A 16243-nucleotide genomic window follows, 5' to 3' on the forward strand; every position below is an offset into this window, starting at 1 on the left:
CCTTTCATTTACATTTTACTTGGGGATTGTGGGGGGAGAATTTTCCATCATAGTTATAGACAAATGTGTTCCTGTGTAAGTTCGCATAATATACTGAAAATCACATGGCTTTTGGAGGCCCAGTTATGCAATTTAGTAGATGCAATTTTGGACAAGTTTCTTACCTCTCAGGGCTTCATTTTCTCATTTGTAGGATGGAAATTAATTGGTCTTACCTTACAAGGATGATGGTGGGTGTGTGCTTGTATGTAGTGTTCCTCCCTGCTCTTTACTCCTACCCCAACATGCTGAGCTAGAAGTTGAAATTCAGAATAGGGTTTTGTGAGTGGCTTATATACAATCTAATTTTTGTTAGATTGTGTACGCTGTTTTTTCATACAACCCTAAAATCTCATAACTTTAAAAAATGAGATTGATTTTACACTCTCATTACAAGTTGTGGTTGTAGTTCAGGTTACAGTTGACTCCACCTGTCTTTTTTTCATCTGCAATTCAGGCTCTGAAGGATGGCATCCATCTGGAACATACTGTTATTTGAGACAGGGGGCAAAGATCAGAGCATTGATGGGAAACTGTGCCTCTTAAAGCTTCTGATACATGGCACACGTTACATTTATTCATATTCCCTTGACCAAAGCAAATTGCATGGTCAAGCCTGATGTTAGTAGGGTGGAGAGGTAACCACATTATATTCCTGTTCATGAAGGTCATATTGGCATTTTCATATAGTTCCTATAGCATGAATGGGTTGCAAATCACATGGAAATGGGCACTGCTACATAAGCATCTTATGTGGTGGGGAAGTGAATAGGAATAAACAAAAATAAGCATGGAAACCATCATTTATAACCTTACATCTATGAAAAAATGTACTTTACATTCTAAAGAAATCACTTTTACATAATTTATGGGACATGTGTGTGTCTGGACATATGCACTCATACATCGGTATACATAGATTAACCAACAATAAATAATTTTCAGGGGCTCCTGGGTGGCTCAGTCGTTAAGCGTCTGCCTTTGGCTGAGGGTATGATTGGGATCGAGCCCCACATCAGGCTCCTCCGCTAAGAGCCTGCTTCTTCCTCTACCACTCTCCCTGCCTGTGTTCCCTCTCTCGCTGGCTGTCTCTACGTCTGTCAAATAAATAAATAAAATCTAAAAAAATTAAATAAATAAATAATTTTCAATTTTCAAATGAGAGCAGCATTAAATTTGACTTGTTATTTTTATTTTTATTATAGGTATATTAAAGCAAGTGAAAGATTACATTAAACAGTGTAGCAAATGCCAGGAGAAGCTAGATCGCTCCCGTCCAATATCAGATACTTCAGAAATGCTAGAAGAATTGGGACTAGACCTTGAATCTGGAGAGGAAAGTAATGAATCAGAAGATGATCTGAGCAATTTCACTTCACCTCCAACTACAGCCTCCAAGCCTGCAAAAAAGAAGCCAGTATCCAAACATGAACTTGTATTCGTAAGTGGAACTTTCCATTCACCTTTAACATCTGTAACTACTGTAGTAGTATTTGTAGTCTTGGTGAATTTTTTCTTAAAGTACTGAAACTGCTTGACTGTTGGTACTGACACTGGGAATTTAAGTAAGTCTGTGTTTCAGGTAATGCACTATGTTGTTACATACACTAAAAGTATGCTAATACTGCTTTTTCATTAATCATAAATATTCCTGTTGTTTCTTCTCTTCAGAATATTACTTGGTTTGTTGTTAATCATTCTTCCTATCTTTTTAAATGGTATATTGGTGCAGGTAGACAGAATACATTTCTGGAAGCAGTCTCTAGGTCGTGAAACAAGGTAAAATTAAACTGGCTAGGCTTTTGTTTTTTATCTGCATTACTTTCACACATCATCAAATTTCTGACTCGTAGGAGGAGGCAGCAAGAAGTGAGATGCAGGTTTTCATTGGGTCAAGTAGAATGAACATGGCAGAAAATAGTGAGAATGACCTAGCTTTTTATTTAAATATATAGATAATAAAGAATATCTGGCTGTTTCTTCATGTTACTTAATGGTGTCTTTAAAAGTGAGTAATGTGTCATGTTTCAAATTCTGTTAAAGGTAGAAATACATATGATATATAATACAACTCTTGGTCTTAAACTTATTTTGATAGGTTGACACCAAAGGAGTGGTGAAACGTTCTTCTCCAAAACATTGTCAGGCTGTCTTAAAACAGCTCAACGAACAGAGACTCTCCAACCAGTTCTGTGATGTTACTTTGTTAATTGAGGGAGAAGAGTACAAAGCTCATAAATCTGTTTTGTCAGCTAATAGTGAATATTTTCGAGATCTTTTTATTGAGAAAGGAGCTGTTTCCAGTCATGAAGCAGTGGTGGATCTTTCTGGTAAGAATTTTCTAATACTCCTGCTTTGTGTTTGTAAGTACCTACTGGAAGAAGGGCGTGTATGTGTGTGTGTGTCTTAGAAACTCAGGATTTATGCTGCAGTGGGAGAAGCCCACTTATAGTAGTAGACTAAGCTCAATTGAAAAAGTCCTTCCTTTGAGCAAGTTTCCAAGGTACGGTTATGGAAAAGGCTGTCATTTTCTATCACTACCTCTTAGGTGAGACAAATGTAACAGTAGGAAAATTTCTGAGATTTACATGGCTAAAAACAGTTTCAGAGAAATTCATAACCGCATCAGTGTTATATTACACTAAGTGAATATGTTATTTAAAAATTGTTTAAAAATTGACTTCCTGTATCTTATGTTTTGGAACATACAGAGCACTTTTGTAGGTCTGTTGTTTTTCATTTTTAAAGATTAATTATCAGAATTCATTAGTTCCAGTAGTCAAACTGTTAATGCACAATAATCAAAATTCTAGGTGTGGCTTTTTTCCTTTGGTTTTATTGTTACTGTAAATGAATAATTTGACTTTCTCTTGGCTCACTAGAACTTATGTATTGGCTTAGGAGTCAACCAATGAAAGTTTAGGAAGAATTAAAATAGGTAACCTTATTTGTACATTTTCTCATAATATTAACTTACTGTAACTCTTTGATAATTGAATTACTGACATCACTGTGTGAAATATCATTTTCCTTTTCTGAAACAAAAAAGTGACTTTATCCAGGTGTATAAATACTTAGTTAACCACTGATCCTTTTCCACCTTATACTTTTTTTTTTAATATTGTATCTAAAGTAGACTTCACACCCAACATGGAGCTCAAACTCATGACCCCAAGATCAAGGGTTGCATGCTGTACCTACTGAGCCAGCCAGGTGCCCCTAACTTATACTTTTTAAAATCTCTTGTTCTGGAAAGACAAATACATATATTTTTTCTTTGCAGTAGATATGTTTAAGTATTAAAAAATATTTATTAAGCATCTGCTGCGTGTGAGGCTCTGGGGATACAATGATGAGCAAAAATTTTAATGGAGCATAGAATTGCATTACATTTTAGATTAGCGATATTTACTTTTTCTGGGTTTGATGACTCAGGAGAAAATATGTCTTATACTGGGCCATCTGAATAATAAAATTCATCACAGATGTAGTCTTTTGATAAAAGTCAGCTTTGGAATTTTTTTCCTATCTTTTATGCAGCTGAAGCAGAAAGAGAGGTGTATGAGCGTTGTTCTTTTTCAGTTTCTCAGCAGCTTAGCAAATGAAGTGTCTGCCCCAGGTTAACTGCAATACAGCATCCTGATATTCCAATAAAATACCTCATGTATTTTTTATCTTATATGCTTATTTTTATATATTGTGCAGCAAATATAAGTCAGTAGGCAAAGTAGATAGTTTTTATTTGGTTTACATATTAGGTAAAGAATATAAAATACATGTACAGAATGAAAAGATAAAATGTATATCTTTTTTAATTACCTCGTTAATGTAGTTGAATTAATCAGTGTTTTCCTTTATGCTTGTAAAAAATTTTTCTCTACTAAGTCATAAAGACATGTTCATAGATTGTCTTTTTAAATTTTCATAGTTTTTCATATTTAAGTTTTAATCTGTTTGGAATTTATTTTTGTTGGTGTGAAATAGGTGTTTGATTTCATTTTTTTCCCAGTTTGATCATCACTTGTCTCAGAACCTTTTAGTGAAGACTCCATCCTCTTCCTGTCAGTTGACCATACAAATTCTCTAACAAAACAAAGTTCTCCATGTTTGGTACTGATTCTAGGCTTTGTTCTAGTCTGTTGGTTGTCTCTCCGTACACTATTTTCACTTGGTCTTAATTACCTTACTTTTATAATAATAAGGAAAGTCTCCCACATTTATTATTCAGGTGGGTCTAACTCTTTACTCCATAAAAACTGTAAAAGCGGCTTGTCAACTTACACATGAGATAGTGTATTTTGGTAGAGATTACATTGAATTAATAAAGTTTGAGAGATTTATCCATAACAATCTCAAACATCTTTTGTAGGATTGTTCTAAGGTACTTTATATGTTCTGAAAGTATTGTATTTTTTTCTTAAAATTACATAATTTTGGATTTATTTTGGGTGTGTATTTTATATGCAGTAATATAGCTAAATTCCCTTAGTCATTCAGTCATTTATCTATAGATTCTTTGAAGTTTTCCATATAAAAGAAATAGATTATCTGCTAATGGTGTTGGTTTTGTTTCTACCTTTCTAGTCCTTGTATTTTGAAATTTTTTTTCTTGCTTTACAATGCTGTCCAGGACCTCAAAAAAGCAGCAGTTGAACAGAAATGGTGATAGGGGGTTCACTTATCTCATTCGTGTTTCTAAAGAAAGTGCTTTTTTACCATGAAGTATATCATTTGGTAAATGTTTTAGATAGATAACCCTTTACCCTTTTAATATTAAGGATATTCCCTCTAGAATGGGTGCCGGTTTGTAACTCTCTGAGGAGGTTCCCAGGTGTAATCTGCACAGGGGGCCAGTACTTATGAGGATTGTCTTGGGCAGCTGCAAGGTGAATAGATCTCTGTGCCAGAATCTTAAAAATTTATATAGAGGCCTTAACTATGTTTAGTCGTGTACTCGGGAGGCCTTAAATGGGTTTAGTCATGTACTCAGTCCAGATAGCCTCAATACCAAGTTTCTATCTCAAGGATGTATTTTTGGGGCAGCTTCTGGGAACAAAGACAAGTGAAACACACATTCTAGGAACAGGGGAGGGGTGAGGGGCCTCCACTTGTCTGGGTCCAGCACAAGGGTCAACTGGAAGTCAGGTCTTCTTGATGACCTCCTCCAGCAGTATTGACTTGCACGTATCTTTTTTCTGTATTTATTGAAACCACCTACCTTTTACCATTCTGTTAATGTGGGAAATTACAAGATTTTCTGTGAAGCCAGTTTTTTGTTCTTGAAATAAATCCAGTTCAGTCATATTATTACCAGCTTTATAAAGTGCTGTTTGGTTTACTAATATTGTCTAGAAAATTTGCATGTTTTTTCATGAGTAATTTTTCTTTTTTCTTTTTCACAGCTTCATGTTTTGATACATCAGAGTTGGTAGATTCTACCAATGTTTGGTAGAATGGTGGCTAAAATTGCCTGGGCTTATAGTGGAGTTGGGGGAAGATTTTTAACTACTAATCTGGCACATTTAATGGTTAAAGGGTTATTCAGGTTTTCTTTTCTTTCTTTAAGATTTATTCATTTATTTTGAGAGAGAGCGAGCGGGAGAGTGCACACACATAAGCGGAAGAGGGGCAGAGGGGGAAGGAGATCGAGAATCTCCAGCAGACTCCCTGCTGAGCTTGGAGCCCAACCCAGAGCTCCATCTCAGGACCCTGAGATCATGACCTGAGCTGAAACCAAGAGTTGAACACTCAACCTACTGAGCCACCGAGGCGTCCCTCATTTGCATCTTCTGTCATTTTTCTGTGTTGTAAAATAGTCTAGTCAATAGCAGTCAATCAGTGGTGCATGTTCAGCACTGCTCTGAACACCTGATCATCTTTTTTTGCCTCTTAACAAGTTTTGACTAATTTTTCTTGACACGCTGTTCAAAGAACAGCTGTTGGGTCACCTGGGTGGCTCAGTTAGTTGAGCAGTGGACTCTTGATTTCGGCTCAGGTCATGATCTCAGGGTCATGAGATCGAGCCCCACATTGGTCTCCACACTCAGCACAGAGTCTGCTTGTCCCTCTCTGTCCCCTTCTGCCTCTTACCCAGTTGCACGTGCTCTCACTCTAAAATAAGTAAATAAGATCTTTAAAAAAACAAAAAAATTATTTTAAAAAAAGCTGTTATTTTCTTTTACTGATTTCCCTTCATTAGTCTTCCTTTTACTGTATTTGAGTGTTACTGTCTTTATTTTATTTTTTAAAGTAAAAAATGCCCAATTTGGGGCTCTGTGCCCAATGTGGGCTCAAACTTAGAACCATGAGATCAAGAGTCACATGCTGTACTGACGAAGCCAGACAGGGGCCACTGTTATTCTGTCTTTTTTTGACTGTTAAGTATAATGCTTTTAACCCACTAACTCCCAACCTTTCTAACTTTCCGGTTTAAGCATTTAAGACTATAAGTTTCCCTTTAATACTGCAGATTTGTTGCTTTTGACCCTACATATGGTCTATTTTTATAAGCTTCATTTTGCTTGAATAGAATGTGAGTTTTTTTCAGTTGGGAGCAATATTCAATCTATTGTGGCTTGTTAATTCTTTACTGATTATTTTGTGTGCTTGATCTGTCAGTTATCGACAGAGATGCTTAGGATATTAACTAAGTGTGATTCATTTGTCTATTACTGAGTTTCTTCAGTTTTTGTTTTGTGTATCTTGAGGCCATGTTAGATGCACGTAAGTTTTGAGTTACTGATTTATGATAAAATTTCCTTTTATCATTAGGTAACGACCCTCTTTATCTTTACTGATGCTTTTTACCCTTAAAAATCTATGTTGGCTGCTCTTATAAATTTATTTTCTATTTTGGCTGCTTTAGTAAATATTTTTTAGGTATGTAAACAATATTGTCATTACTATTTGCCTAGCATATCTTCCATTTTCAACCTTTTTGTATCTCTCTGTTTTACATTTCTCTTTAAACATCATATTTCTGGATTTTGTTCTTAATCCAGCATAAGGATCTTTGACTTTCAACTGTCCTACATAGAAATTGTTGAACTTCCTGAACTCAGCAATTGAGATTGTTGTCCTTCATCAGTTGAGAAAAAGTCTCAGCCAGTATGCCTTCAGAACTTGTTTCTCCCTCATTTTCTCTCTTCTACCTTTTGAAATTCCAATTAAACATTCTCACTTTATAGTCTGTGACCCTTAATTTCTCGTTTGTATTTATCTCTATACAGATTATTCTGGAAAACTTTTGGGGTTTTTCATTTTTTATTTTTTTGTTATTTTTAAAGATTTTTATTTATTTGAGAGAGAGAGTACAGGGGGAGAGTGAGAGGGAGAAGCAGACTCCCCACTGAGCGGAGAGCCCAGGATCCTGAGATCATGACCTGAGCCAAAGGCAGATGCTTAACCAACTGAGCCACCCAGACTCCCCTATTCTGGAAAATTTTAATTGACCCACATCTCACTGTGTTTCATTTCCTGTTAAATTCATTTATCGAGTTTTTTATTCCAGCCTCTTTTTCATTTTTTTTTAAATTTTTAATTTTATTTAAGTAAGCTCTGTGCCCAACATGGGGCTTGAACGCACAAACCTGAGATCAAGAGTCATATGCTCTACTGACTGAGCCAGCCAGACACCCCTCTTCTCCATTTACTACTTTTTCAAATGTCTCTTGTAGGGTGCTACTTTTTATGACCTTTTGCTCTTTACTGGTGATGATATGCCACTCTTGACTTTCTGTACTTGATCATAGCAGTACTTAAAATCTTTGCTGATTTGATTCATGGTGTTTGTTTCCACTAGCTCTTGTTTATGGTGTCTTGTTTGTGATTTTTTTTTTCTTTTAATCTGTGCACAATGAATTCCTATTCTTTAGAACTTTGTGGAAAATCTTTTGAGTTCTGGGTTGAAGGTGTTTTCCACAGAGAAAACATTTGATTCTTAAGATGCTGAGGGCATTACCTGTCTGGGACTGCTTTAAATTCTGAGCCTGAGGAGTTTTTGACTACCAAAGTGCTATATATTAAAAAAAAATCCCACCAAATTAAGCTTGATTTGTGGTCATGACTAATCAGGAAAGATTTCTTACCTCCTTCACTCAGTGCTGGGATACCAAGGATATTTAAAATAATACTTAAAAAATTTTTTTATCTCTCTTTTTTTTTTTTAAGTAAGTAGGTCAAATTAGGCTATCATACTTGACCATATTGCTGGATGTGAAAGTCCCTGTCATAATTTTTCTTTCTGTTGGTTCGTAACCCTCCTCTGAGCTTCCCTGGTATAATCTGAAATTAGCCCTGTACCAAAGAAACAGGCAGGCCATTCCAGGTTGGTAGGTGGCAGTTTTAACAAGCAATGGGGACTTATATATGAGGCTTTGTCTTGGGTGGCAGCAAGATGAATGGATCTCCTCACCTGCCCATCAAAATTAAAAGTTTAGAAAGAGGTCTAACTAGGTCCAGTCACATCAGTGTATGTATTTTCAGTATCACATCACTGTCTCATGGTTATGTCCTTAGAGCAGTGTCAGGGAGCAGGAAAGGCAAATGGAACCCAAATTCCAAGGACGGAGAAAGGGGTGAAGAGCTTTTGAGTGCCCCAGAGTCCAGTTCACAGGTCAACTGGAGATCACATCTTTTTGATGCTATTCCCTAATACTTACTATAACCAACTATTTTTTTTTTAAGATTTTATTTATTTATTTGACAGAGAGACAGCGAGAGAGGGAACACAAGCAGGGGGAGTGGGAGAGGGAGAAGCAGGCTTCCTGCCGAGCAGGGAGCCCAATGCGGGGCTCGATTCCAGGACCCTGAGATCACGACCTGAGCTAAAGGCAGACGCTTAATGACTGAGCCACCCAGGCGCCCCATAACCAACTATTTTGTTCATTTTTTTCTTTTCTTAGTTTTTCATTTTTATAAAATTTATCCTTTTAATGACTTCTAAGTATTAACTATGTTCACATTGTTGTGTAATGGATCTGTGGAACTTTTTTGTCTTGCAAAATTGTCCATTTTGATTAAAATGTTTTGCAGGCTGTGTATATGTGTAGGTAAGAAGGCTAGCGGTAAAAACAAAATACCGAAATTATCTGCCTCTTATCTCTTGGCAGAACTATGAATAATTTTTTTAACTTTTCTTTTGTGTGTTTTTGTATTTTACAATAAACATATGACTGTGCCTTTGAAAAAAGTTTTAGATATTTAAAGTGTTACTTGGAACAGTGTTAATTCTTTTGTGGGAAATTTTTTCTTAGGACTTCAAACTTAGAAATTAAAAAGGTACTGGGTAGAAGACCAAAATACATTATTCTATTTGTGTTTTTTGTTTGGTTTTTTGAAAGGAATACTTGCCTCAAGCTTATTTAACTTGGTCTTATAATATGTAGCAGAAGTAACATGGCTTCAGCCTATTTAATTACCAACTTCCCTGGGATGACTGAGTTAGCCATGATGATGATGTTGATGTGGAGTGCCCTCAGTTTTCAACTGGACTGTTAATACGCCTCACCAGTTTAAGGTTTCCTTTCTTTGTCCATCATGTATCTACTTATATGAAAGGACTACATTTTATGTACCTTGAGTCAAAACTGAAAAATATAGCAATGTGAGTTTTTAAAAGGGTGCTTTCGCTCTTTATTTGGTAAAAGATCTCTAAGATAAATTATGATACCAGAGAGGCAAGGCATAGGACAGTGTATGTAATATGCTGCCTACCTAAGAAGGGCGAATAAGATTATTTGCTTAATTGTATAAAGAGGGAATAAGATTATTTGCTTAACTGTATAAACTGTATAAAGACTGTACAGATTCTTAATTGTACTGGTTATGGAGGTAGAGTTGGACTTATCACTGTTTTATCTTCTGGTTTTTGAATCATAAATATTAATGGCTTTTGAAGTGAAGTCTTGAGAACTTAGAAATAAACTGCTTTTATTTTCTCACATAAAATAAGAATGTAATACCTCCTGTGTATAGTAAGTATTTCCTTCCTTAGACCAGGAATAGGCAAACTGTAGCCCAAAGGGGCAATCCTCTCTTCCCTCCCTTTTTGTAAATAAAGTTATATTGGAATACAGCCATGCTCTTTTGTGTATGTATTATATTTGGCCACTTTTTTCAGCTACAGTGGCAGAGTTGAGTAGTTAAAACAGATACCTTATGGCCTGCAATAATTGTTATCTGATTCTTCACAGAAAAATTTCGCTGACCCCCCATGTTAGATCTTGTTCTTTAATTTTCAGTAGTATAGCCCTTTGTTCACAATTATTTTTATATGGACTTCTATTATTAAATTACAGTTATACTTACAGAAGTGAGGTTAGGGGACAGGTTGGTTGAACCCTGCCTACTCACCTGCCTCCCTCTCTTTTTTTACCCTCCATTCTCCAGCAGCTGTTTCTTGAGGGGAATTTGAGGAACCCCCGGGGTTCTAAGGAGTACAGTTTGAAAATGACTGCCTTACAACAACTCTTTGAGGTAGTAAGTCTGATATTATTTTCTATTTTAGGTATTGAGAGACTCGGCTCATAGAAGTGAGTTAGTTCAAGGCTAATTAAGCAACCAGAACACAAAACAAGTCCAGAGTGTTTAATTGCAGAATAAATGGTCATATTTGCCTTTTTGCCTTTGTATTTTATTTTATATTGTCATAATCATGTATTAATTGTTTTTCTAAGGTGTTTTAGTAGTTATTTAACTTTTTTGTACCCCCATTTTTTTTTCCCATGTAGGTTTTTGTAAGGCAAGCTTCCTTCCTTTATTGGAATTTGCCTATACTTCTGTGCTAAGTTTTGACTTCTGTAGTATGGCTGATGTAGCCATCTTGGCTCGCCATCTTTTCATGTCGGAAGTTTTAGAAATCTGTGAAAGTGTACATAAACTAATGGAAGAGAAGCAGCTAACAGTGTATAAGAAGGGTGAGGTCCAAACGGTTGCATCTACCCAGGACTTACCAGAACAGAATGGAGGTACCGCACCTCCTGTGGCTAACAGCGAGGGAACCACAACAACATTACCTACTGAACTTGGTGATTGTGAAATTGTACTGTTGGTGAATGGAGAATTGCCAGAAGCTGAGCAGAATGGAGAGCCAGGACAACACCCTGAACCCCAGGTTTCTTCAGAGGCTCAAGGCACTCTGTCACCTGCAGGCTGCGTAACTGGTTCCCATCCTGAAATGGAGTCTGTGGATTTAGTAACAAAAAATGATGAGACAGAACTAGAAACTTTAAACAGCAGAGAAGATAGCACAGTTTCTAATATTCACCCCAAACTTTCAAAAGAGAATGTCATCAGTAGCTCACCAGAAAACAGTGGTCTGGGAAATGACACATCAACTGAAGATATCTGTACTGAAGACATTCCAGAACAAATGCAAAACCTTGGCCAGTCTTTAAAAGATCAGGAAAATCTAGTTGCACTGACAACAAAGACAGACCTTGGCCCTGATGATGAAACTTACAGAAGCAGGCTTCGGCAGCGTTCTGTTAATGAAGGGGGATATATCCGACTACACAAAGGAATGGAGAAAAAGCTGCAAAAACGGAAAGCCGTTCCCAAGTCAGCAGTTCAGCAGGTACGACGAAAAGGTGACCTTTGGTTTTAGCTTTAAGTCAAAAGCATCCTATTCATAAACTTAATACCTATCATGAAAATTATTTTGGGAGGAAGGGCAGTAGGTGCAGGAAAGCAACTTAATGTTTTAAATACCAATATTAACAAGATAATATTAATTTGAAATATTATAACATGATTCACGATTTTAAAAATTAAAATGAGTTAGGGCGCCTGGGTGGCTCAGTTGGTTAAGCGTCTGCCTTTGGCTCAGGTCATGATCTCAGGGTCCTGGGATCGAGTCCTGCATGGGGCTCCTTGCTCAGCAGGGAGTCTGCTTCTCCTTCAGCTGCTTGTGCTCTCTTCGCTTGCACATTGTCTCTCAAGTAAATAAATCTTTTTTTTTAATTAAAATGAGTATGTTTATTTAGATTGTGTTTTCTGTCCCTTAATTAGGTAGCCCAGAAATTAGTTCAAAGAGGGAAAAAGATGAAACAGCCAAAAAGGGATGCTAAAGAGAATACTGAAGAAGCAGCATCCCATAAATGTGGGGAATGTGGCATGGTTTTTCAGAGACGATATGCCCTTATAATGCACACACTGAAACATGAAAGAGCTAGAGATTACAAATGTCCGGTAAGTAACTGGAAAGCTAATTGAAGATGGCTCTACTTTCATGATAAACAGAATCCAGTTTACTGCTCAGTGTTATTCTACTAGTATTCTCTCAGTGTTTCTCTGTCTCCCTTAATATTGCTATGTAAGAGTTCTCTTCTGATTTGTATATGTCATTTCTCTGACCCCTCCCCCCAAAAACCCCACAAAAAACAGTGATGTATCTTTGCTTCTTCCTCATACCCTAATAAGACAAGACTGAAATTATCATTTAAAAAATCTAAGCTTAGGGGTACCTGGCAGTCTTAGTCAGTAGAGCGTGTGACTCTTGATCTCAGAGGATCGTGAGTTCGAGCCCCACATTGAGGGTAGAGATTACTTAAAAATAAATAAACTTAAAAAATTGAAAAATAGAAGCTCATAGAAGGGTAAAGAGAACAGGAGAGAAAACCTTAGCATTATGGCCCGTGATAAATAGATGGAATAACCGATATAGCAGATTTGAAAGGGCTCGTTCCCAGGCTTTCAGTGCAGAAAGCTAAGAATCTGTCCAAATTGTATTGCAGAAGTACCAAATGCCTCAGAAGTTAGTGTTACTAGCTACTTTGAAAGTAGAAGTTAGTCTGGTTGTTATTTAAGAAGCAATTAAATCACCACCACCAGTCCCTCAGCCAAAGATCTATCTTCTACTTTCTGGAAGAGGTAAAACCATGACTGCTCTGGGGAACGCTGTGTACAGTGAGGGTGAATGTACTATACCCAAAACAAGGGAGAAGAAAACCTTACATACTGATTGTTGAAACCTTTCAAGTTCTCTTTACCTACTCAAGTCCCAGAATATTAGCCGCCAGACCCTTAACCAGAAGCAGAAAGGTTTCTCAGAGATGAGAAATCCAAAAGCCCAATAACAAAGGACCTGGAGATAGTGCCGACTAAAGCCTATGGTTGACAGCTTCCCCCGCACCCACCCCACTTACACAGAAATTCCAATCCAGTGTTTTAACATTGTAAAATATGAGTAGCTGTCAGGGATCATCAGACTCATGATAAATATTTCAAGAAAAAAGAGCAACTTTGAGGGATCCACAAATACAAAAATCTTAGAAAAATTGGGAAATAGACTAAATGTCTCAGAAAATAATGCAAAAGACAAGTTAGAACATGAGAGCAAAGAAATTTAGAGAATTGATATAGGATGTCTAATATCCAGATAACACCAAACAGAATATAGAGAGAAGGAAGTCATTGGTGCAATACAGAAAAATATCAGAACTTAAGTTTCCTTGTGAAAAAGGGCACGTTGAGTGCCCACAACGATGGATGAAAGTAAATGTATATCGAGATAAATTATGAAATCTTCAAATCAAGGGACAAAGAAAAAAATCTAATAAATAATGATAGAGGAAAAAGACATAGAAAGAATAAAGGTCAGAATGGCTTCAGGCTTTTCAGCAGCAACAGTGGAAACTAGAAGAGAAAGGAAGGCACAATGTCTTTAAAATCCTAAAGGGAAATGATTTCTACCTTAAAATCTGTAGCCAAACTATCAGTTATTTGTGATGGTAGAATAAGAACACTTTTAGACATGCAAGGTCTCAAAAGTTGTACCTCCCGAACTCCCTTTCTCAGGAGGCTTATTGGCAGAAGTGTTCCACTAAAATGAGCAGGACCTGGGAAACCCGGGAAACATGGGGTCCAATTCTACAGAGTCCAAGCATAGGAAACAACCAATCCAGATTGGAACAGGACAAAATGCCTTGACAGAGATCTCTTTAAGGTGATGTCTTTCAATCTCCTCTCAGTAGACAATTGAGGGAAGGGCTTGGTGATGAATTAGCAGTAAATATAAAGAGAAATAAGCAAAACAGAAAAAGAAAGGAAAGAGAATCATAGTGTACTCTATGTCCCAGCTGTAATAATAACTACATCATTGAAAAAATGTGAACATGGAAATTGGTCAAAACTGAGACATAGCTATATCAAGAAAGTAAGGTAACAGGAAGGGTCTGCATATGTGTAGGGAGTGGAGGGGTGAAGGGAGAGAGTCCTCATCCATTATTCGTGTTACTTAGAGGTACCAAGATAAGCATCATGAGAGAGTCAAAAAAAAAAAAAAAAAAAGTGGCAGAAGTAGTAGGCCAAAAGAAGAATTTTAAGAACCATCACAGTTTTATCTTTCTACTTTCTCTAACCCCTAGTTTTGCTCCACCTAACCACTATTAGTACTCATATGATGATAGCATTCTTCCCTCTCTGTGTCCTACCATTCCTTCTAGACAGTCCTAGTCTCCTCATTGGTGCCTTTCTTTATTGCTTCTGTTACTCCCTCTGTGGTTAGATTATAAACCTCTGTAGAGTAGGGGCTGGGTCTTGACCCCTTTCATCCTTATATCTGATACCTAGCATATTGTCTTTTACGTAGTGTATGTGTTTATTGATGTATATAATAGTCACGAAATGGGAAATTGAAATAGTCAAGTTTCATTTAACATTTGTTACAGAATTACATTTAGACAGAATTTTATTTACCTTTTTTGTAGTTGTGTAAAAAACAGTTTCAGTACAGTGCCTCCTTGCGAGCACATCTCATTCGACATACCAGAAAAGATGCACCCACTTCATCCTCTTCCAATTCTACATCTAATGAGACATCGGGAACATCGTCTGAGAAGGGGAGAACCAAACGAGAGTTTATATGTTCCATATGTGGAAGGACATTACCTAAATTATATTCTCTCCGAATACACATGTTAAAGCATACAGGTGTAAAGCCACATGCGTGCCAGGTAATGCCATAAAGTTGATTTTATTATATAAAGAAGATTCGCACTTAACTAGTGTGTGACTGGTTGGATTCTGGAGTCACCTTCACTCCAGTAAAATGTCTCAGAGAATTCTAGGACTTTTTCAGTTGCCTGGATTAAGGGTAATTCTCAGTTGTGTTCTTTCATTTGCTATTTAATTTGTTGTAATTTAAAATGAATATATTAGGATGTTCATGAAACTTACTAGGATTCAGAGGATGTACTGGGTGAGAATAACCAGTTCATTATCCCATTCGTCCCTTTAACCTTCAGCAGGACCAATCTGGACTGGAAGGGAACCCGTGGTTTAAACAAATCTTAGCAAAAATCCTGCCTAAGCTGTGTGTTTTCTAGAGCGGAGGACTGAGACTATCCAAATGCCAAAATAAAACTTCTAGGTAAAGAATCCTGTGATGAGCCAGTTTAGGGCTCTTTGGAACAGCGAAAATTTTCTGGTAGCCCCTACAGCCTTGCATATAAGCATGAGCCATGTTTTCCCCAATGAGATTTTTAATGATTGTCTCCTCTTTTTTTTTCTTTTTTGCTTTTTGTTATAAGAGACTAGACTAGAACCTTATATACGCTTTAACCAGCTTCAGTAGTTCTCAACACATGGTCAGCTGTGTTTTATTGTATACTGTCACTTACTGTCCTACTCCCCTGTCCCCTCGTTTCTTTAGAAGGCAACTCCTAAGCTTCATTTTATTCATAAATTTTAAAGATAAGTATTAACTGGGCCTCTGATCTTTTCATGTAGCACTACTCAAAATGTGTGGTCCATGGAAGATAAGTACAAAAATTGAGAGTAGACATCTAGAAATTGTCATGGCAATTGATATTGTTTTGACATTTTATCATATTTAACGAAAAATGGATTGGGGAAAGGAAAAAAAAAACCCCTGGTTGTCTTCACCACAGAGTTTGAGAAGCACTGTTCTAGTTGGTGTAGAAAGAAATTAGTATACACTAATTTCTTGATTAAGCTCTCATGTCTCTTTTAATGTAGAAAGCACACATGTCTTACAAGGACAACGGGAGGGTCTTTTGTACTGCTTTGGGCTCCTCCATGAGCACTTAGATCTAAGAAAAAGCAATATGTGTTACGTAGTGAGTCAGAAGATGATCAGCCAGCTAATATCATTGACACTTGTTTCAACTTCAGTTTGTCATTTTGTTTATACACTTTTTTCTTTAAAATGGCATATGCTTTCTCTGTCCTCGTTCTTCAGAAA

General features: G+C 36.8%; 1 protein-coding gene across 2 annotated transcripts in view; it reads left to right on the forward strand.

Moving 5' to 3' along the window:
- The window catches only part of ZBTB11 (zinc finger and BTB domain containing 11), a 32147-nt gene that overhangs the window by 8785 nt on the left and 7119 nt on the right, over window positions 1-16243 (forward strand). For both annotated transcript variants that reach the window (XM_026492456.4, XM_057306711.1), the window contains exons 2-6: window positions 1245-1480; window positions 2138-2369; window positions 10770-11614; window positions 12049-12228; window positions 14748-14993. In XM_026492456.4, coding sequence (XP_026348241.1) covers window positions 1245-1480; window positions 2138-2369; window positions 10770-11614; window positions 12049-12228; window positions 14748-14993 — 1739 coding nt within the window. The remainder of the gene's footprint in view (window positions 1-1244; window positions 1481-2137; window positions 2370-10769; window positions 11615-12048; window positions 12229-14747; window positions 14994-16243) is intronic.

Source organism: Ursus arctos, unplaced genomic scaffold (assembly GCF_023065955.2).
Source record: "Ursus arctos isolate Adak ecotype North America unplaced genomic scaffold, UrsArc2.0 scaffold_4, whole genome shotgun sequence".
In the NCBI taxonomy this organism is placed as follows: domain Eukaryota; kingdom Metazoa; phylum Chordata; class Mammalia; order Carnivora; family Ursidae; genus Ursus; species Ursus arctos.